Below are 21,189 nucleotides of genomic sequence, written 5' to 3'. Positions count from 1 at the left end.
CGGTATGTGTAGAAATGGAGACCTAGCAATCTCTAATTTTGCTGTCTTTTGAGATTATGTGGGGTCCACATAAATTCCTCGTTCACTTTTCAATTGTTTTCAATAATTTTTGCTCAGACTTTGAAAGCTGAGACTGCTTGTCTTGGTAGATGGATCTGTGTTGCGAACATCTACCTTAACAATATCCTCTTTTGTAGGTCCTGAGGTTGGCAGCGAGTGATTTTTCCCAGTGAACCTTCTTGCTGGGCCAGATCAAGCAAAAAAAAATTTCAGGGTTTTTATACGATTTATTCCTAGTTATTTTATTAGTTTATTATTTTGGATGCTACTGTTATTATTTAGCTGCTACTATAATTGTTTTATTAATTTTTGGTATTGTTTGTTGAAGGTTTCTAATCAACTGATTTTTGCATATAATTTACCAGTTGTGCCTGCTTCCGTGTGGATTGTGTCTGTGGAAGCAGAAAACTACAGTTAGAAATATTAAACATGCCTTTTCTATCAAATACTGTAAAATTTGTATTTAGGACAAGGAATTCAAATCTTTTTAACACCTCCCTCCCCCAAACAAAGCAAAACAAAAAACAAATACTGTTTGCATATGTCTGTTTATGCAGTAAAGCCCTGCTGGGGTCCAGCAATTTGATGGCCCTTGAAGATATATAGATAATCCTGCTGAGCAGTCCAGATTATCCTTTTCATCAGGTGGTGGTTCCCTGCCAACCGTCTAACCCAATGGTTTCAAATGTGGTTTCAAGCCTAAAGTCTAGACCAATAGTTTCAAAAAATCACCTTGCCCCATATCCCTTCTACCCAATCCCAAATGGCCAATTCCCAGCTGTGGTTTTTCCCAATAAAAACTCTCTACACCTGGGCTCGTGGCCGCTGCCACATTTCCTTCCATCTGCCATGCGGGGGCCCAGGTTGAGCCTGAATAAAAGGATCCATCAGAAACTGGCTCCTTGGTGGTCTCTGGGGGTTTTGAGAAACGGGTACAACAACACAGTCTTCAGAGGAGCCCTGCCTGGCTTCAACTTGCAGTCCTGTTGCCGGTGTTCTGAGAGCTGGAAAATGAGCCGACACACCCCAGCTAGCACCAGAGGTGCTGGAAGCTGCAAGGCTGGTTCTTCCGCCGGGGTCTTCCTAACAACGTCAACCAGAAACACTGGACGAGCGACAGCCGGGAACCACGTGGAAGAATTCCCACACTATTGGTCCGGTCGTATTGTCGCCTAACACCACCCACCTGCTGGTGGGCTGATGGCCCGCGCGCCGCACTTTCATTGGTCAGCCGTCACAAGGCCTTATGCTCACGCGAGGTCACTCAGCCAATCAGCGAACTCGGCTGTGGCCACCCGGCCGCACACGCCCGCGTCTTCCGCGGTCTGGTTCGCAGCATGCCGGGAGTTGTAGTCTTAGATTGCGGCTCTACCGCCTGAGCTGAGGGACTGGGAACTACAAGCCCCAGAGTGCTGAACGCGCCGCGCTCTCGCTTTTAGTGTTAGCCGCCAACATCTGGGACGCCGGGAGAACTCGCGTTCCGGACCAGGTGAGAGCTGTTGCTGGGGCTGGAGCGAGGCTTGCTTCTGCCTCAGATCTAGTGAAGCGCCGAGGCGCCGCAGGGCCAGCCTGCGTAGGAGTTACCGGTTTGGGGGTCGGTGGGCCGGGCCGAGCGGCTGTCTTGTGCTTTCGTCCGTTTCTGAACTCCGCTGGGGTGTTCCAGTCCTCCGTGAGCGCGGCCGCGGGTTACTCGTGCCGAGCCCTCCCACGCCCACCTGTGGCCGGGAGACCCGCAGCAGCTAGGACCAGGGCCCGTGGGAGGCTCGGACAGCCAGCCCCGGTACTCCCGATCACAAGCCAGCACCGCGCTCGCCTCCAGTCCCCTTCTCAGGCGTAGCTCAGAGCCTGAGCCTCCTTCCCCTCCACACGGACCCCTCGCTTCGATTCTGGCTCTGCGTCGGCTCAGCTGCCTACCTCTAGAACTTTCGTGTGGCTTCCCCGTTGATAGTGTGACTTAAGGACCTTCCATCCCCCAGTTCTCTGTACCGCCTCCCCAGCCTTGTGAATGCATGCAGCCTTGGAAGTAGAAACCGTTCAGTTTTAGCCATTTCGGTTTAAGCGACGATCTGTTGGCTCTTAGACACCCCGACATACATACGTTTTTATTTCCTGTGTGCTCTTGCCGTAATTCTGAATTCAAGCTGGAACAGGGTGCGGCGTTCTGATGCAGGAGGTACAAAGCTTGGTTTGAGGGAGGTACCAGAGAGTTAACTGCTACCAAGCATCTGCCTTCGGTGCTTGCTCCTGCAGGGAGTGCTTGGTGTTCCCCACACCCCCATGCCCACCCACGATGCCCCTGTCCCGCTGGCTGAGATCTGCAGGGGCCTTTCTGCTGCCGGCCCCCTGCTGGGCACCCCAGGAGAGGTGGCTTGCTTCCCTACAACGACCCTCCCTGGCATATGGGTGTCCAGTCCTGGGGGCCTGGCTCAGTGCCCGCTGGTGGTGCCAAGTGTGGACAGAGGAGCGTCGGTGAGTGTGGCCATTGGAGTGTGGGGCCTCGGGGAGGGAAGCGCCGGAGAAGACCTCTCATTTGTGTGTGGTTTTTTTCCTCAGAGCGTTTTGCTCCTCTCTCACAATGAATGGGAACCAGAAATTGGATGCTCATAACCAAGAAAGGCAGGATTTCATCCAGCACTTCTCCCAAATCGTCAAGGTGCTGACTGAGGATGAACTAGGCCACCCAGAGACAGGCGATGCCATTACTCGGCTCAAGGAGGTGAGGGATTCAGGATTGAAGAAGCCAGTGGAGGTGTGGATTTTGCATGGCTTTTAGTAAGAGTGGAGGCAACAGCTCTTACCTGAGTCTCTTCTGGAGTAGGTAGGCCCCTGGTACAGCTCAGCCCACCTCCCTGACTTTGGGCTCTGCAGGTGTACCGTCCAAATATCTTTGCATGGGAGTAGAGCCTTGGACCTGGTGAAGTTTTGTTTTTGGGCCCTGAAATTTTAAGATAGGGTGTTAGTTTGATAAGATACTTAAGATGCTGTTGCCCGAGGCCTGAGGGAGATGATTGTAGCATCACGAAGCCCTATTTTTAGGAAAGGAACTGTTGCTGCCATCCTTGAGTTAACTGTTTCCCTCTCTTCTCCTGTATTTATTCATTTTTTTTAAGGCAGTTTCATTATTTAGCCTGTGTGCTGTATAGATTACAGTGCCGCCATGCCTAGAACTGGAATTCTTTTTATAAATGTTGTTTCTCACCCATCTCCCAGGAAGAAACCAAGGAGGGCCGTTTTCTTTGTTTCTACTGTGGGTGTTAAAGAGATGTCTCTTTAGTTAGTTACTTCTGCATGGTGGAAGGCACCGTAGGACACCCCAATGGGAGGACATGCCATTGGAGGGTTAGAAATAGCTCTGAATCTTGCTGTCCCTTCATGCCCTACTTTGGCCTAATTTGGTCAGATGGAGATGCCATTTTGTTTGTTTGTTTGTTTGTTTGTTTGTTTGTTTTTCTGTAGCCAAGGCTGGCTAGAGCTCAAACTCATAAGCCTACCTGCATCTGCCTTCTGAGTATTGAGAATATAGGAGTTAGCCTCCCCTCCGTACTAGGGACCCAGTCTTCAGTGCAGGCTGGAGAGGTACTCTAAGTCTTGGGCTTATGGGAAGACTTGAGTGTGTGTTAGGGAGCAGGTGCTTGGGTCCTGGAAATGGTGCCATATGCCATCAGACTTTGGAGAAGAAATGAAGAGAGGAGGAATTCAGGGTCTCTCCAAGGGGGAGCTGGGAGGAAGAGAGGGAGAAGGAAAGGAACAACGTCTCCTGTGTGGCCCACGATGGCTCTCATCCTGCCTGCCTCAGGTCCTGGAGTACAATGCTGTGGGAGGCAAGTACAACCGGGGTCTGACTGTGCTCCAAGCATTCCGGGAGCTGGTGGAGCCGAGGAAACAGGACGCGGAGAGTCTTCAGCGGGCCCTGACTGTGGGCTGGTGTGTAGAACTGGTAAGAAGGGTGGAGGGAGGCAGAGGGCCCCCAGAGTTGGGGTTTCTTGAAAAGGATCCTAAGCCTGTTTCTTGCTTGTGTTTATGTCTCTGTGTCTCTTATATGCTACAGTCACATTTAGACAATGTGAATCACGTCAGGCACAGAGAAGTGTCAGAAAATTTTCACTTAAATCTTGCTAGTGTGCTGGTGTACACCTTTAATCCCAGCAGAGGCAGGCAGATCTGAGTTCAGGGCCAGCCCGGTCTACAGAGTGAGTCCTGGGACAGCCAGGGCTTCACAGAGAAACCCTGTTTTTGAGGGGGAAGGGAGCCTTTAAGGCTGGTGAGATGGCTCAGCTGGTAAGTGTGTCTGCTGTACAAGCAGAAGACCCTCTTGGTTGGATCCCAGCACCCCCATGAAAAGCCAATTGTGGCTGTGAACACACAATCCCAGCGCCATGGCAGGCAGAGTCGGAGGCTGGCTGCGGCTTCCAGGCTCCGTGAGAGAGAAAAAGGGTGCAGTGACAGACAGACACCTGACATCTTCCTCTGGCTTCCACTCCCATATGCTGAGGCACACGTGCCCACACTAAATGAAAAAGGGTGCAGTGACAGACAGACACCTGACATCTTCCTCTGGCTTCCACTCCCATATGCTGAGGCACACGTGCCCACACTAAATGAAAAAGGGTGCAGTGACAGACAGACAGACACCTGACATCTTCCTCTGGCTTCCACTCCCATATGCTGAGGCACACGTGCCCACACTAAATGCACACACAAGTCAGGTGTGATGGCACACACCTGTAATGCTAGTGCTGGATGCAGAGACAGACAGATCCCTAGAAGTTCCTGGCAAGCCAGCCGATCAGTGAGGGCTGATACAAATAATAATAATAATAATAATAATAATAATAATAATAATAATATTGTGGAGAATGTTCGAGACACCTGGTTGCCTCCATGTATGTGCATAGTACAAGCATCCACATAAACACACACAACATAGATACACACACAAACCAGATTTCCAGGGCATAGAACAGTGGCTCAAGGGCAAGCCTGAACAATTCTTCACTGTCCACATACAGCAGTGTACATCTGTAATACTCTGCTGGGGTGTAGAGACACGCAAGCCCCTGGAGGTTGTTGGCTGGCTAGTCTGGCACAGTTTCAGTGATAGACCCTGTCTCAAAGAATAAGGTGGAGGGGCTGGAGTGATGGATTAGTGGTTAAGAGCACTGGCTGCTCTTACAGGGGACCTGGGTTCAATTTTAGTACCTACCTAGTATCTATCTTCCACCTATCTATAACTCCAGACCTCGGGGATCTGACACCCTCTGGTGGCTTTCTTAGGCACCAGACATGCACGTGATACACAGACATACATGCAGACAAAACATCAGGATGAATAAAATAGCGCTTGCTTCACGAGCACATATATTAAAATTGGAACAATACAGAGAAGATTAGCATGGCCCCTGTGCAAAGATGATACGCAAATTCACGAAGCATTCCCTATTTTTTCCTAACTTTGACATTTTTATCAATATGTGTGAAAAAATACATAAAGGTTGTTATAAAAACAAAGCTATGTATACATATGTATATATATTTAAAAATGAGGAAGATATACAATGTTAACCTCTGACCTCCACATGAATGCACATGTATGTATTTATTTGAACAAACATACAGCATACACACACATGCACAAATTTACACAAATACACTTATACTATATACATACATACACATGCAAACACATAGCATGTACATACCGTAGAAGACATGCACACGTAACAACACACATGCACACTTACGAACATATACACTGTATTTACACAATCCAGAGTTTTGACATGTTCACTTATCGGAACGATTTGCTGGAGCCAAGTGAAGGCTGCTTCCCTGAGGTAGGATACTTAACTCCCACGGATCGCTAGCTCTGATTTGCCTCAGTTCCTACATCTTTTTGACTTATGTGCTTAGCTTTCCCGGCTCTGGAATGTCTATGGCTTGTTTTTGTTTTCTTTTCTCCAGGTGAGTAGGGGGTTCAAAGTTGGTGATGAAGCCCAGGGCCTTGTCTGTGTTGACCACACTCATCCCTGAACTGTATCCCCGGCCCTTTGTTTTTGTTTTTTTGAGACAGGGTGTCACTGTGTAGCTCATGCTAGCCTCATACTCAAGATACTCTGCTTTAGCCCTCCACGTGTTGGGATTACAGGTGTGTGCCGTCATGCCTGGCTCACAGTCTTATTGAATTGGTCGATTAAATAGACCAGTTTGTGGAGTTTGAATGATGTATTGATAGACTTCTGGGTTTTTGTTTGGTTGGTTGGTTTTTTTGAGACAAGGTTTCTCTGTGTAGCCTCACTGTCCTGTAACTCACTCTGTAGACCAGGCTGGCCTCAAACTCAGAGATCCTCCTGCCTCTGCCTCCCGAGTGCTGGGAATAAAGATGTGCTCCACCACCATCTCGCAGCCACCAGCACTCCGGGCCTACTGGTAAACTTCTGAAAATACGGGAATGACAGGGTGGCTGAAGACCCGAGTTTGATCCCTGGAAGCCATGAAGAAGAAAGTCAGTGACTCCCAAGTGTCCTCTGACCCCACTGCATGCTGTGCAGTCTGCATCTAACTCAGACACGTCCCCTGCCCCTCAATGAACGAGGGATGATGAGATGATTCAGTGTGTAAATCATTTACTGAATAGGCCAGCCAAGTGAGTGCCATCCCCGGAACCTCTGTATGGATGGAAAGAGAAAACCAACCCTTGACATTCTCCTTTGATATCTACATGTGTGTTGTGGGGTACACATGCCCTCCCCACAATAATAATAGAAAAAAGTTTGTAAAACAAGCAAGAAAAAAATATATATCATTTTGGGGTGGGGCGGGAAGGTTAAAAAAGTCATAAGACCCTTTCCTGCCATGTGTGAGTACTGTAGACCAGGCTGGCCTCGAACTCACAAAGATCCGCCTGGCTCTGCCTCCCGAGTGCTGGGATTAAAGGCGTGCGCCACCAACGCCCGGCTCATCCTCAGCATTTTTAACACAATACAGCAAAACCAAATAATCCAATAACAGAAATTTGCTATGTCTTGAAAAGATGCTTAACAAATCCATATTCTGGCAGTAAGAAGTTGCTGTTATTGCACACTCGTGTGAGTACAGTATCAAGGAGTTTAGTTGAGATCTTGAGCTAGAGTCCACCCTGGCCTGCATAATGAGGCACTGTCTCAAGAAAACAAAACCAAAAGCATCATGGGTGTTGAGTGTTCTACTCTTCCATATCCTTAACAGAGAGCTCTTGGGAAGCCCCACTCTGAGGTCAGTGGTAGGCTCTGGGGACATCTAGTGGGACCGCCCGCACATCCTGTACTTGAAATGAGCCCTTGGCAGACACTGAGGAGTGTCTAAAGGCCAGGGAAGCAGCTGCCTTGGAGTGCTGCTGCATATGCATGAAGTGCTGGGTTCAGTCCCCAGCAGAGCATAAAACCAGGCAAGGAGGCAGACACATGTGATCTTAGCACCTGGGAAGTGGAGGTAAAGGCGAAGGTCAAGGTCTTTCTTGGCCCATGTGAGGGGTGACTGTCTAAAGAAGAGTCATTGTTTAGCCCATAGTCCACCGCCAAGGTGGTGCTGTTGGCATGTTCCTAGAAATGTGACTCTTGGGTCTTAGGAGGGACCCCTCGGACCCTGCCTGACACTCCATCCCTAGCCTCTCCTCTCAGAAGAGGGTGGAGGTGAAAGCATGGGGCTATTGGAGGATGCCCTGCCCGGGGTCAGAGAGCTGCTTCCCAGTAGATTTTCTAAAATCTTCATTACAGTTTTATTTTGTATGAGTGTTTTGCCTGTGTATGTGTACCAGGTGTGTGCAGTGCCCACAGAGGCCAGGAGAGGGCGTTGGATCTCTGGGAACTAGAGTTACAGGTGGTTGTGAGGTGTCGTGTGGGTGCTGGGAATCGAAACTGCAAGAGCAACCACTGAGCCACAACCACTGAGCCATCTCTGGAGCCAATTTTGTTTTTTTAAATAAAAACCACTGTCTAAGATTTCTATTGAAGTGATAAACACCATGATCAAAGCAGCTTAGGGAGGAAAGACGTTATTTCATTGTGCACTTGCAGATAACAGTCCAGCACTGAGAGAAGTCAGGACTGCAGTGATGCCATGAAGGGTACTGCTGCTTGGTCCATGGCTTGCTTAGCCTGCTCCCTCCCTCCCTCCCTCCCTCCCTCCCTCCCTCCCTCCCTCCCTCCCTCCCTCCCTTCCTTCCTCTTTTTCCCCCTGAGATAGTCTTTCTCTGTGTGGTCCTACCTGTCCTGGAACTCGCTCTGTAGATCAGGCTGGCCTCGATCAGAGATCTGCCTGCCTCTGTGTCCTGAGTGCTGGGATTAAAGACATGGGCCAGCGTGCCTGCTCTCTTATACAGCCCAGGACCACCTTGCCCAGGGGTGGCACTACCCACAGTGAAATTGCCTCAGTCTTCCCCACAGGGCAATCTGGGGACAGTTTTCAGTTGAGGTTCCCTCTTCCCAAATGACTGTAGCTTGTGTCAAGTTGGCCTAAAACTAGACAACACAACCACTCCCTGGAACAAAAATTCATTGACGTTTTGCACTGCATGAAGGCGTTTCATATTCTTCCTGCTACCAGGGGTGTCCTAGAGCTGATTAGACATGGCAGAGTTCTACTGTAGTCCATTAGCATGTGGACTCCGAGAGGAGGTCCCGGAACTCCTCGGGGTCCCTACGCCAGCCTTCCCACCCAGTGCCCAGCAGTGCCCAGAGCAGCAGTGTACTTGGAGAAGCTCCCTAGGGAGCCCGGGAGTCTCACTGCACTCTCCCTCCTAGCTCCAGGCTTTTTTCCTTGTGTCAGATGACATCATGGATTCTTCCCTCACCCGCCGTGGACAGATCTGCTGGTATCAGAAGGTAACTAACGTAGACGGGAAGGTAGCAATGACGTGGTGAGGAGGCCACAGGGAGGTGGGTGGGTGTCTGCTGTGATGGCTGAACCTGCCTAGAGTAACTTGTCACTCTGTTCCTCACAGCCAGGAATAGGCTTGGATGCCATCAACGATGCTCTGCTTCTGGAAGCCTGCATCTACCGCCTGCTGAAGTCCTACTGCAGGGAGCAGCCCTACTACCTCAACCTGCTGGAGCTTTTCCTGCAGGTACAGTGCGGCTGGAGCAGGGTCCACAGGCCCTCCCCTCAGCCCCGCCTCTGGGCACGTGCTCATCTGCTCTGCTGGGGTTGCCGGGAAGGGTGTGGTGTGGCCTGGAGGTTTGCTCTCTTCCGCTGCTGACTGCTTAGTTGTCAGCTGCTCGGGATATGAGGCCCGGGATGCCAGCGTTCCCCATTTCTGGAGGAAGCCTGCCTAGAGACCGTCGGTTACGCTTCTTTATAGAGTTCCTATCAGACGGAGATTGGGCAGACTCTCGACCTCATCACAGCCCCCCAGGGCCAGGTGGATCTTGGTAGATACACTGAAAAGAGGTAAGGGCCAGTGGCAGCCATGTCTGCATGGTGAGGGACTCAGGATGGGCCTTGCCCTTATGAATGCGTCTTCTCCCTGACTCAGGTACAAATCCATTGTCAAGTACAAGACGGCGTTCTATTCTTTCTACCTGCCTGTCGCGGCTGCCATGTACATGGTGAGTCGGTGTCGTCCTCACTGTTGTCCTGTGGGCTTTGGGACAGGAAGGCACAGAGTGGATGACTGGGCCCATCCTGTACGTTCATTTATGACTGGCCTCAGGCCAGCCACTGAGCCCTCTGATGGGGGCTGAGATAGGAGCGGAGGAGCATGAACAGGGTGAGGCCTGCAGGTGCTGCAGCTCATGGAGGAGCAGAGGAAAAGTGAAGCAAGAGACCAGGCTGGGGTAGTTGGGTTTGTGGTCCACCCTGACCTCGCTCTTAAGTTTTCTTTTCATCTTGGAAGGAGTTGGAGGTGGCCAGAAAATTTGAAAGTGACCCTGTAATGCCTGTAACTAAGGGTGGATGTGTGAGGGCCCTCAGTGGATTCATTTGTTAGGAGTCCAGGAAGTCCTAACTGATGGGAAGGACTAGAGGCTGGACTGTAGGAAGCAAAGCCCAGGGGAAGCGTTGGGAGGACAAGAGGCCTGTAGCTCCTGCTGCTGCCTCACCCGTTTCCCCGCAGGCAGGCATCGATGGGGAGAAGGAACACGCCAATGCCATGAAGATCCTGTTGGAGATGGGCGAGTTCTTTCAGATCCAGGTAGGAAGGTCTGCCAGCCCCAGAGCATGTTTCCTCGCCCCTGCCTGGAAGCCTCTTCACCTCTCCTGTTCTGCCTGCTGCTGCTGCCTAGGATGACTACCTTGACCTCTATGGTGACCCCAGCGTGACTGGAAAGATCGGCACCGACATCCAGGACAACAAATGCAGCTGGCTGGTGGTTCAGTGTCTGCAGCGGGCCACTCCGCAACAGCGCCAGATCCTAGAGGTGCCCACGAGGGGCTGCTGGGTCGGGGCCCTTTGCTGAGGGGGCTCAGATGTGGTTGTGCGTCCAAGAGACACTTGGCGGCCTCAGTGCAGTTTGGTGTCTGTGCTGAAGGCTGCTAGTGGCAGAGCCAGGGAAGATTCTAGACGCTCTTGCCAGACAACATGAGTGCCTATTAACTCTCTTCAGTGCCAAGGCTGAGGAACCATAGGACAGAGATAATCCTGAGCCGATACCTCAGCACTGGGGTGCGGGAGGGAATGCTTGACTGATATCGTGGATCCCCACAGAAAGGTTTGAGGCAGGGGAGCTACAAGTGGCACTCAAGTCTGAGGCAGAGCTGAGCGGCAGTGGCACACGCCTTTAATCCCAGCACTCGGGAGGCAGAGGCAGGCAGGTCTCTGTGAGATCGAGGCCAGCCTGGTCTACAGAGTGAGTTCTAGGGTAGGCTCCAAAAGCTACACAGAGATAACCCTGTCTCGAACCCCCCCCCCCCCCCAAAAAAAAAAGTCTGAGGCAGGCGGTCCTGCATAACGAGGTCCTGTCTAAAACAACAAAATGGGGTGGATGGCTTTCCCAATGTTCTGGAATGTATGAATGGATTGTGAGTTCCTTTGAACTTAGCCGAGTAAAGCCGTTTTCTGCTTCCAGGAGAATTATGGGCAGAAGGACCCAGAGAAGGTGGCGCGGGTGAAAGCACTGTATGAGGCGCTGGATCTGCCGGCTGTGTTCTTCAAGTATGAGGAGGACAGTTACAGCCGCCTCAAGAGCCTCATAGAACAGTACTCTGCGCCCCTGCCCCCAGCCATCTTCTTGGAACTAGCAGAAAAGATCTACAAGCGGAGAAAGTGACCTCGAGAGTGCAGAGGCTTGAAGGGAGGGATCTCAATAAATTATTGTACAACACCCTGTGGTTTTATGCTTGTGTCAATCGGGAGTCCGGCTTTGTTGTCTAGAATGGAGGGGTGGGCGGTGGCAGCTTGGAAGCCAGGTTGGCATCAGCGTTCACTGATCCCAAAGCTGCAGCACTCTAGATGGGTGATGCAGGCATCACGTCAAGCTGTGGCGTGGGGACTGGGGGCGGGCCTGAGCTAGGCCACGCCCGTGCACGAAGGGGTGCGGCTGCGCAGCACCGCCACAGTGGGTTTTGCCGGCGCCCCTCCCCTCTGCTCTGTTCCTCGCTGGGCGGGGATGCAGAAGAACCCAAGGCCGGGTCTATTGCAGGAGGAACCTCGGGTGAGGAGGGCTCGGTCTATGGGTGTGGATGGATGGACAAATGGATGGATGGGGACATGGGAGGGGAAGGGTGGTGCCTGGAAGATGGAGACAAACACAGAGCGAATGGACAAACCTTGTCGCGAGCTGGTGAGGGCACACAGGCTGCAGGCTTGAGCTGGACCGGGGCAGATGCAGACTGATAAGCTGAATGCTTTCTCCTCCCCAGCCCAGACCCCTCTCCTGTGTTAACGAAATCCTTCGCCTTGTTCCCCACCATGCACCTGACTAGAGCATCCGGGCGGGGTCTCCTTCCTGCGGGGGAGGGGGTACACTGGAGGGCAGGGCTTGATTTGAAAGGATTGGGGTCTATTCCGGGCCCTACTCGTTTTTCAAGCTCCGCACCCCCACGAAGATCAGAGCGCAACCGCATTCTCTGACCCTCTCAGTTCCCTGGAGGTTATGTTCGACTCCACCAGCAAATACTGCAGTGGAAACTAATGGCCTGTTCCTGGTCATTTGAATCTCATTTAAATATCTCCCAAGGCAGCTAGATTCTTCCCAGGTCTGCTCTAGTCCTCAGTGACCTCCGGTGCCCTTACCCGCAATCTCAGTATCTGGGTTTCAACCATCCTTGTCTTCCAGGTCTGCATCTGAATTGCCAGGTAGGTGAATGTGAGAGGCTGGATCCCCTTGGTTCTCTGGAAGCCATCCTTCATCCTCAATACCATGCTGTCCCCTCAGCGGGCTCTACTCTGCAACCTCAATCACATCCACCTCCAGCATGTCTCCCTGGGCCTGCACTTGTCCCGCCGTCCTGAACTACGGGAGGGGCCTCTGAGCACACCTCCGCCCCCAGGAGACACGGGGGGCAAAGAAAGCAGGGGGCCCTGCAGCGGGACTCTGGTGGACGCCAACTCCAACAGTCCAGCTGTGCCCTGCCGATGCTGCCAGGAGCACGGGCCCAGCATAGAAAACCAGCAGGACCCTTCCCAGGAGGAGGAAGAGGCCGCCTCGCCTTCAGATCCGGGATGCTCCTCCTCTCTCAGCTCCTGCTCAGATCTTAGCCCTGATGAGTCCCCGGTGTCAGTCTACTCTCGCGACCTGCCTGGCAATGAGGATGCCCACCCTCAGTCCAGCACCTTCCCCGTGGAGCCGGGCTCTCCTCTGGCTTCAGCGGGCCCTGGCACCTGCTCTCCGGACAGCTTCTGCTGCTCTCCGGATTCTTGCTCCGGAGTATCTTCCCCACCTGGACCTGGACTGGACTCCAACTGCAACGCCCTGACCACCTGCCACGACCTACCCTCCCCAGGCTTGGAGGAAGAGGAAGACAGTGGGGAACAGGATCTTGCTACCTCTGAGCTCTCAGAGACCGAAGATGGGAGAATCGACTCAGGGAAAGCAGAGCCCAGTTGGAAAATTAACCCCATTTGGAAAATTGACACAGAAAAAACTGAAGCTGGATGGAAAGCCATCGAGAACAGTGACTCTGGTTGGAAAATCGATGAAAATACAAACTCGAGCTTGAAAACAGAATCTGGGAAATTGGCTTCTTGTTTGAACACCAGTTCTGGTTCGAAAATAGATGCAGGGAAAATTGATGGGGGATGGAGAGGTGACGTCAGCCAGGAGCCGGTGCCCCATCGGACAATCACGTCCTTCCATGAGCTGGCCCAGAAGCGAAAGCGGGGTCCGGGGCTGCCCCCCGTGCCGCAGGCCAAGAAAGATCGCAGCGACTGGCTCATAGTCTTCTCGCCCGACAGCGAGCTCCCGCCGACTGGGTCCCTGGGAGGTTCTTTGGCACCTGCCCGAGAAGTCACCACCTTCAAGGAACTCCGGTCGCGAAGCCGAGCCCAGCCGCCGCCAGTCCCGCCCAGGGACCCTCCGGCTGGGTGGGCTTTGGTCCCGCCTCGACCGCCTCCCCCTCCCGTCCCTCCGCGGAGGAAGAAGAATCGACTTGGGCTGCTGCCCATCGCCGAGGGGCTGCCGGAGGAGGGCAGGGCTGGCAGCCCCGCGGTGGGTGAGGAGGCCCCCGCAGCTCCGGAGCCCGAGGAGCGGCGCGCGCACGCCGTGGGTAAGAAGCGCAGCCCTGTAGGAGGGCGGGTCCTGAGCCCGCCCCTCATCCCCTCCTTCTGCGGTGTCCTCCCTGCCCCACGGCCAGGGCGCGCTGGGGAAAAAGGGAAACCGGGTGGGTCTTGGAGTGAAGGGACTAACTCTTTGCTCCTCTTTCTCCCGCCCCTCCTTGCCTGGCTGTCGGCCCCGCTACCCTCCCCCTCTGCACCTGGCCTCGCCAATCCCGCCTGCAGCCGGTCCCCCGCTATTCCCTCGGCCCCCGGTTTTCCGGTTCTCGGCCGACGGGCGCCCCCTGTTGAGAGGGTGGGGGCGCGGGCGCACCCGGGTCCCTGCTCTTGACGCCTTTAACCGGGCGGTCCCATTCCCGGTTGCAGCTGCTGGGGGCGGCGAGTCCCCCGGGGGAGCATCTGCTGCCTGTGCGCCTATCCCCAGTGGGAGCCTATTCTCCTCCCACGCGGGGGGCCTTGCCTGGCCTGGCCAGCCCCGAGCTGGCCCTGCTGCTCTCCCCGCTCTTCCCCAGAAGTAGCACCTTCCCTGCCGCGGCGCCCCCACCCCCGCCAGGTTCCCGCCCCCCCGCTGCCAACACCACCGCGTCCTCCGACCGCCCCTCGCTGGACCAGAAGGCCACCGCCTCCGCCCAGGCAACGTAAGACGGACCTGGGCCAGCCCCGCGGGCCGCGCCTCGGCCCGCCGCCCCTCCTGCCCTGGGCCAGCCTGCGTTTTAGCCTTTTTCTAGGGTGCCTGGCTAGATCTCGCCCTTGGAGTTGGGCAGATTCCTAGCGGGTTCACTAGTTCCGGGGAGGCTGGCCTTGCTCCACGTTCTGGGGGTGAGGAGCGTGACTGCTCTCCTCGCTGAACGCCGGCCCCACCCGGTCTCCAGCCCAGCTTAAGGGGTCCATTGTTAGGGACCTGGGGTCACACCCTTTGTGGAATTCCTCCGCTAGGGCAAGTTCTCGAGGCGGTGGTTCTGACCCACTGTCCCCTCCCAGGAGGTCCTAGCCACACCTCCTCCATGAATCCCGCCCCCAAGTAGGGTGAAGCTGGAGCCTTGCACTAAGAGGTGCAAGGTGACTACGTGGGTTCCCCAAGACTCTCCACCCTTTCCCGTCTGTCTTTCCATTGGTCGAGGCTCCCACGTGCTCAGTGGGTGCAGCCCTCCAGTTCCTCACCCAGTCATCTCCCTACTTAAAGGCCCAGCTGGTCGGCGTGGCTCCCCGACTTTCCGGAGAGGAAGGGCAATGGGAACCGAGGTGGGGGTGGCGAGGGCTGGGCTTTACTTAAGACTGCACACTCCTCTCTCCGCCTCAAGTGGCTGCGTTCTTTCTCCCACGACTCCCAAACCACGTCCTCCTTGTAACCCTTGGTAAGGAAGCGTCATCGCGTTCTTCTTCCCTTACATAGTGCGTAGTTCCTGGTCGTTTGCCGGTGTTCCCGGGGCCCAGCGGCTGTGGATGGCAGAAGCCCAGAGTGGGACTGGCCAGCTGCAGGAGCAAAAGAAAGGTAGTTCGCCCTTCCTGCCTTCTGTCTGAATCGTCAGCCTTGGTCTTCTTCAGCCATCCGCCCTGTTGCCCCCGCTCCCCAGACCAGGGGCTTTGATGTGCCTTCCATCTCCACCCAGGTCTCCTGATAGCTGTTAGTGCTTCAGTGGACAAAATCATCTCGCATTTTGGGGCTGCTCGGAACTTGGTTCAGAAGGTGAGTTTATTTTGAGAGAGGTGAAAGGGCGCCCGAACACTTGGCAGGCAGTGGCTAGCCATGCTTCTGGACCCGCTCGCTTTGCGCTGTCCCCAGGCCCAATTGGGGGATAGCCGGCTGAGCCCGGATGTGGGGCATCTGGTGCTGACCACCCTCTGCCCGGCCCTCCATGCTCTGGTGGCCGATGGACTGAAGCCATTCCGGAAGGACCTCATCACTGGGCAGCGCAGGAGCAGCCCTTGGAGCGTGGTGGAGGCATCGGTGAAGCCAGGTGAGCTGTGAGGGAGTGGGATCCGATGGGCACAGGGCGCGGACCTGGCTGACGCCAGCCCCTGTCCTCAGGCTCCCGCACGCATTCGATGGGATCCCTGTACAGCCAGGTCAGCCGACTGGCCCCGCTGAGCAGCAGCCGCAGCCGTTTCCACGCTTTCATCTTGGGCCTCCTCAAGTGAGTGGCCTTCCCCCACTGCTCTTTGGCCTTGGAACCGCCAGCACATCCTGGATGGGACCCGGTAGTGGGTGCCCCGTGTTTTCAGAGGCCTCCCCTCTCCGGTGTCATCCCTCACTCCCCACGTCTTCCCTCAATTCACCCCCTGTCCTTTTCCCTCCAGCACCAAACAGTTGGAACTGTGGTTCTCCAGCCTCCAGGAGGATGCAGGTCAGAAGCCCAGATGGGAGGCGTGGTGGCGTTGGGTTAGGAGAGGACAGTCACTGCTGGTTCCCAGGCTTCAAGCTCTGGGAAGAGCATGGGAGGAGGAGAGCCCAGGCGACCTGGCCCTTCGTTGTTCCCACTCGAGGACATCGTGGCTTCCTTGCCTCGCCCCTTGCCCTTCTTGCTGCCTCGATAGCGTTCATTTCTTCTGTGGGTCCCTTCCTCTGTGAGGTTCCATCTCTGCCCTGAAAGGGAGGTCCTCACCTCTGTGTGTGTTCCCAGGCGCTTGGTCTCTTCCCGTTCTAACCTATAATGTTTCTCCATTGACAACACTAACTGGGCATATCTCCCCGTGGAGGCAATGGTTCCACCTGGGCAGAGGGCTGGGCCCCTGGGCCCCACACAGGGTGGGGTCTGGGAGATACTGGCTCCTCTGGGATCGGTGCAGCATGCCCTCTGGGGCTGACGCGGGCTGCTCTTTCCCAGGTCTTCTGTCCCTCTACCTGCCCACCGGATTCTTCTCCCTGGCGTGTGGCAGCTGCCCATCGCTGTCCACAGAGCTGCTGCTCCTGCTGCAGCCGCTGTCCGTGCTCACCTTCCACCTGGACTTGCTTTTCGAGCATCACCACCACCTGCCCGTGGGCCTGCAGCAGGCTCCCGCCCCTGCGGCCCCGCCTCCTGCCCTCCAGCAGACTGTACAGGCCGTGCTGCAGTGGGGGGGCCGCTTGGCTCAGAGTCTCCGAGGGACTTCAGGAGAGGCCACTACAGACCCTTCAGCCCCCTCCACCCGCCCTCCAGCAGGCAGCTGGTGGGATCAGCTGACCCAGGCTTCTCGGGTCTATGCTTCTGGCGGCACTGAGGGCTTCCCTCTTCTCCGGTGGGGACCCAGGCGTCCTGGGACTGCGGCTGAGGGTACACAGGAGGCACCTCCCCCCACAGAACAAACCACACCTGGCAGAAGCGTGTGGTTGGGGCGGCTATTTGGTGTGCCCGGGGGCCTCTCAGAAACTGAGAATGGAGCCTTCAAGTCCAGGTATGTGTGCATGCATATGCACACTGTCCCTTCTCTGACCTTCTGCTTCCTCCACAGTTCACCGTGGCTAGTCGTTTATGACTCTTTAGATGATAGGTTTTTATAGCTATATAAGGGTTCTAATGGTCACATGCATAAATGGTTACAATGTAGTGGCTACATAAAGTTCCTCATTTCACTTCCTCATCCTTAGAGCTGAAAATATTTATCTGGCCCTTGAGAAAAGAAAAATCCCTGACCCATTCTAGAGCCTGACCCAGCAGGTGGCTCTCAGTGATGTCTAGTGACTTTAGCTAGCTCCTGTGAGACCCTGATGGATTCATCTGAATTACAGCTGCCCTCTCTGCCCTCTGACCAGTTCCCAAACTGCCGTTGGGGGGATTCTTGGATTCTTTTCCTGGGGTATGGCTTCAGTGACCAAATCCTTTCCTCTAGGAGACCATCTAGCTGGTTGCCCCCAACAGTGAGTGTGTTGGCTCTGGTGAAGCGGGGGACATCTCCTGAGACCCCTCCCGAGGAGCCTGCGGACTCGCCAGCTGGCAGGGTGCAGGCTGACAGGTAAGGGCTGCATCCGTGTGTTGTGGCCACAGAGTGGGCAGGGGGTAGTGTGAAGGTCAGTTTGCACGGTTTCTTCCCTGCTCTGTACTGCTGGGGCACTAATTCCTTTAGCTCTTTGTCTGGGAAAAGATGCTGGGAGTGCCATGGTGGCTGACACAGCAGAATCCCGAGTTCCAGGCCGGTAGCGGATGCTGCACGAATGTGGTGCACAGAACATGTGTGCAGGCAGAACACCCACACACATAAAAAGTAACCAAATGGAATAGGCAGTTTGTTTGAGACAGGGTCTCGTTATGTAGACCAGGCTGGCATTGAACTCACAGAGATCCACCTGCTTTAATCATAGAGATTAAAGAAGGGTATGCACAGTCAATACTTGCCTCCCCCCACCCCCATACCTGGTTTCTCTGTATAACGGCCTTGGCTGTCCTGGAACTTACTCTGTAGACCAGGCTGGCTAGGACTCACAGATCTGCCTGCCTTAGCCCCCATGCTGGGATTAAAGGTTAAAGGTGTGTGCCACCACATCTGGCAGCTTTTTTTTTTTTGTTTTTTTTTTTTTTGGTTTTTTTTTGGTTTTTCGAGACAGGGTTTCTCTGTGTAGCTTTGCGCCTTTCCTGGGACTCACTTGGTAGCCCAGGCTGGCCTCGAACTCACAGAGATCCACCTGCCTCTGCCTCTTGAGTGCTGGGATTAAAGGCGTGTGCCACCACCGCCCAGCTTTTTTTTTTTTTTTTTTTTTTTTTTTTTTTTTAAAAAAAACAACAAGGTGTGTTCATGTAGCCCAAACTGGCCTTGAACTCAGCCTCTCAAGTGCTGGGATTAATAGTGTGTACCACCATGTCCTGAACCACTGCGCCTGGCTCAGACTTCTACTTTGAGGCCATTTCTCTGGGTAATTTCAGTTCACTGAATTAAGCTTTTTAAATTTAATTATTAATTTACTTCTTTCGGAGACAGGGTCTTACTATGGAGTTTTGGTTGCTGGAATGCAGAGACCCAAGTGCTGGCATTAGTGGCATGTGCCACCATGTCTGGCCTAAATTAAGCTTTTTGATTTCTCATCTATTCAGTGTATTCTAGGTGCTTCTCTGCGCCAGGCATTATGCCAAGGAGAGAACAAAACTGACCCCATTTTGTTGGTATCTGATTTTCAAGGAGCATATAGTCCAATGGAGACATGTGTGGCTAGTTTTGACGAGCTCAGGCACGTTTGGGCCGGCAGGGCTGTGGATGTGACTGGGGTGGAAAGGGAGATGGAACCCTCTGGGACACTGTCCCCAGGCTTGGGGCTCAAAGGGGTTTTAGTAACGGTTCTGGCATGTGTCAGGTAGGAAAATTGGGAGACAAAGGTAAGAAGCTCAAGTGTGGTAAATGAAGAACTGTGGGGCACGATGATGGGTCAGTAGGCCAGCCCCACAACCAGGATGTCATTCTGAGGCAGTGGGGAGCCTCAGAGGGGCTGAAGCCTGGCAACGGTAGACTGCCAGGTGGAGAGGGTAGACCTGGAGAAGCTCTTGGGATAAATGATTCCATGTAGCCCCCCAGAAAGGACAGAGGTCCAAATCAGGGTGATGGCTGTGCAGCTGAGGGGGAAGTGCATGGAGACGAGCCAGAAGTGAACTTTGGTAGTGGACTGACTAAGAGGAGCTGCCGGATTGCCAAGAACAGCTGAGGGGAGTCATGCCCCCTGCCCCCCATCGGGAGGGCCTGGAGTGTTAGGAGGGTCATGAGGTTTGCATATGTGTAATTGCAAACAGCAGAGGGAAGTGTTGGGGTTCAGGGAGGCCACGGTCCCAGAAAGACATGTCAGTGAGTGTTGGCAATCTGCCATAGGACAGTATGGCCTGGGAAGAGCTGGGCACCTTGTCCTCACCCTTCTCTGTGACTTCCCCCAGGGCAGTCCGGGCCCTCTGTGACCACACTGCTGCGGGACCTGACCAGTTGAGCTTCCGGCGTGGGGAAGTGCTGCACGTCATTGGCACAGTGGGTGAAGACTGGCTGCACTGTGCGCGCGAAGGTGCCGAGGGGCTGGTGCCCGTGGGCTACACCTCCCTCGTTCTCTAGCTCGGGGCCTCTCTCCTTCTCCTAGGAATGGGATAGCTCATAAATGCTGTTCACGTGAACTAGAGCATTTTTCCTTCTGCAAACACACCTTTCTTCCCAAATCCATTTCTGTGGACAGCTAAAATAAACTTCCCTCTTCCCTCTTGCAAACACCTAGAAAGGCCTTCTGTCTACAGGACTCCTTTCTCTTTCTCCATCTGCACAAGAGACCGCCACCCTTCCTATCTGCAAATTCCCACCGATCCCTCCTCAACCTTCACAGTGGACTGTGCCAGTGTAGAACACGCCTCTGCCCCCAAACCCACAGGACTGTGGTCTCCGTCTGTCCTTAGCCCTCGTTGCCCGTGTTTAAGATGTACTCCTGCTGTGCTAAGTGCTAGGTGGAAGCCTGGACACCCCTGGTGGGTGGGCCTCTGGCATTCATCTGCCTCTTTCCTTCCTTATTCCAATAAAATGTGGGAGTTGAACCGATACGTGTTCCTGTGGGTGTCAGGGTATAGGTACAGCTGTGGGGGAGGGAAGTCCTTTTATTGGAACCCAAGGCAGGTAGATACTTCTGCTCTAGCATAGGTAGTTTATTTTTTATTTTTTTATTTTTGGGGGTTGGGGAGTCAGGATCTTACCAGGTAGCCCTGGCTGGCCTCGAACTCAGAGATCTCTGCCTGTCTTTGCTTCCCGAGTGCTGGGATTAAAGGCGTGCACCTGGCTCGGATGCCAGGTTTTGTCCTGTAGAATACACTGAACGTGTGTGCTGGAGGGGCACTCATGCCATGGCTCACATGGAGGTCAGGGGGCCACTAGTGGGGGGCTTCATTTTTACCATGTCACTATGACGGCGCTTCTCAACCTCCCTAATGCTGTGACCTTTAGTGCAGTTCCTTATGTAGTGATGACCCCCAACCATAAAACTTTGCTACTGTTATGAATCGTAATGTAAATATCCGATATTTAACCTGTGAAAGGGTCATTCTGCCCTCCAAAGGAGTCAAGACCACAGGTTGAGAACTACTGTTCTATTAAATCTGATGGAGTTACAGGCAGCTGTGAGCTTCCAACGTGGGTTCTGGGTACCACACGTGGGTCCTCTGCGGAAGCAGCAAGCCCTCCGACACCTTGGATTTGTTCTTTTTCTAGATTGTGTGTGTGTGTGTGTGTGTGTGTGTGTGTGTGTGTGTGAAGGGACATGTGCACCATGGCACACATGTGTGTGGGTCAGACAGTAACTTCTGGGAGTCAGTTCTTGCCTACTATTGGGGGTCCTTGGGATGAGACTCATCTGTCTTGATGGGAAGTGCCTTTCCCACTGAGCCAGCTCCACAGCCCCACATGCTCGGTCTTCACACTGCTCTTTCACTGGATGACAGAGCCTGAAGGAAAGACGAGGAAAGATGGACGCATAGCCTTTGAAACTGTACTTTAGATTTTGAGGTAAAAGGAAGGTTTGATGT

At 53.8% G+C, this 21,189-nt stretch overlaps 2 protein-coding genes and 1 non-coding gene across 7 annotated transcripts; all 3 read left to right on the top strand.

Annotated features, from left to right (window-relative positions):
• The first annotated feature begins 1,323 nt into the window (after window positions 1-1,323).
• Fdps (farnesyl diphosphate synthase) lies at window positions 1,324-11,354 on the top strand. 5 transcript variants are annotated; one of them, XM_059265649.1, is made up of 10 exons: window positions 1,324-1,549; window positions 2,614-2,776; window positions 3,857-3,997; window positions 8,838-8,918; window positions 9,038-9,160; window positions 9,395-9,483; window positions 9,569-9,641; window positions 10,148-10,225; window positions 10,317-10,451; window positions 11,100-11,354. In XM_059265649.1, the coding sequence occupies exons 2-10, from the start codon at window positions 2,636-2,638 to the stop codon at window positions 11,298-11,300; spliced, it is 1,062 nt and encodes a 353-aa protein (XP_059121632.1). In that variant the 5' UTR covers window positions 1,324-1,549; window positions 2,614-2,635; the 3' UTR covers window positions 11,301-11,354. The 5 variants fall into 5 exon arrangements, with proteins under 5 accessions (XP_059121632.1, XP_059121633.1, XP_059121630.1 ...); XM_059265650.1 differs by lacking the exon at window positions 1,324-1,549 and adding an exon at window positions 1,586-2,233; XM_059265647.1 differs by lacking the exon at window positions 1,324-1,549 and adding an exon at window positions 2,269-2,529.
• On the top strand, window positions 5,402-5,504 carry LOC131913991 (U6 spliceosomal RNA). Its single transcript, XR_009380052.1, has one exon. It is a non-coding gene; the product is annotated as a U6 spliceosomal RNA (small nuclear RNA).
• A 221-nt stretch (window positions 11,355-11,575) lies between the features above and the next one.
• On the top strand, window positions 11,576-20,212 carry Rusc1 (RUN and SH3 domain containing 1). Its single transcript, XM_059265646.1, is given in 13 exon segments — window positions 11,576-11,684; window positions 12,309-13,737; window positions 13,970-14,034; window positions 14,036-14,281; window positions 14,283-14,382; window positions 15,138-15,236; window positions 15,355-15,431; window positions 15,528-15,702; window positions 15,774-15,879; window positions 16,043-16,089; window positions 16,570-17,116; window positions 17,552-17,674; window positions 19,573-20,212. Coding segments are annotated over 12 exon segments (3,099 nt in total). The 5' UTR covers window positions 11,576-11,684; window positions 12,309-12,392; the 3' UTR covers window positions 19,742-20,212.
• The last annotated feature ends 977 nt before the right edge of the window (window positions 20,213-21,189 follow it).

Source organism: Peromyscus eremicus, chromosome 6 (assembly GCF_949786415.1).
Source record: "Peromyscus eremicus chromosome 6, PerEre_H2_v1, whole genome shotgun sequence".
Lineage (NCBI taxonomy): Eukaryota > Metazoa > Chordata > Mammalia > Rodentia > Cricetidae > Peromyscus > Peromyscus eremicus.
This window is presented reverse-complemented; position numbering and strand designations above follow the sequence as displayed.

Coding starts and splice junctions, on each gene's coding strand:
- Fdps (XM_059265647.1), top strand. CDS start 2,351: ATGCCCCTGTCCCGCTGGCTGAGATCTGCAGGGGCCTTTCTGCTGCCG. Junction 2,530..2,613: donor GTGTGGACAGAGGAGCGTCG/GTGAGTGTGGCC, acceptor TTTTTTCCTCAG/AGCGTTTTGCTCCTCTCTCA. Junction 9,642..10,147: donor TCGCGGCTGCCATGTACATG/GTGAGTCGGTGT, acceptor GTTTCCCCGCAG/GCAGGCATCGATGGGGAGAA.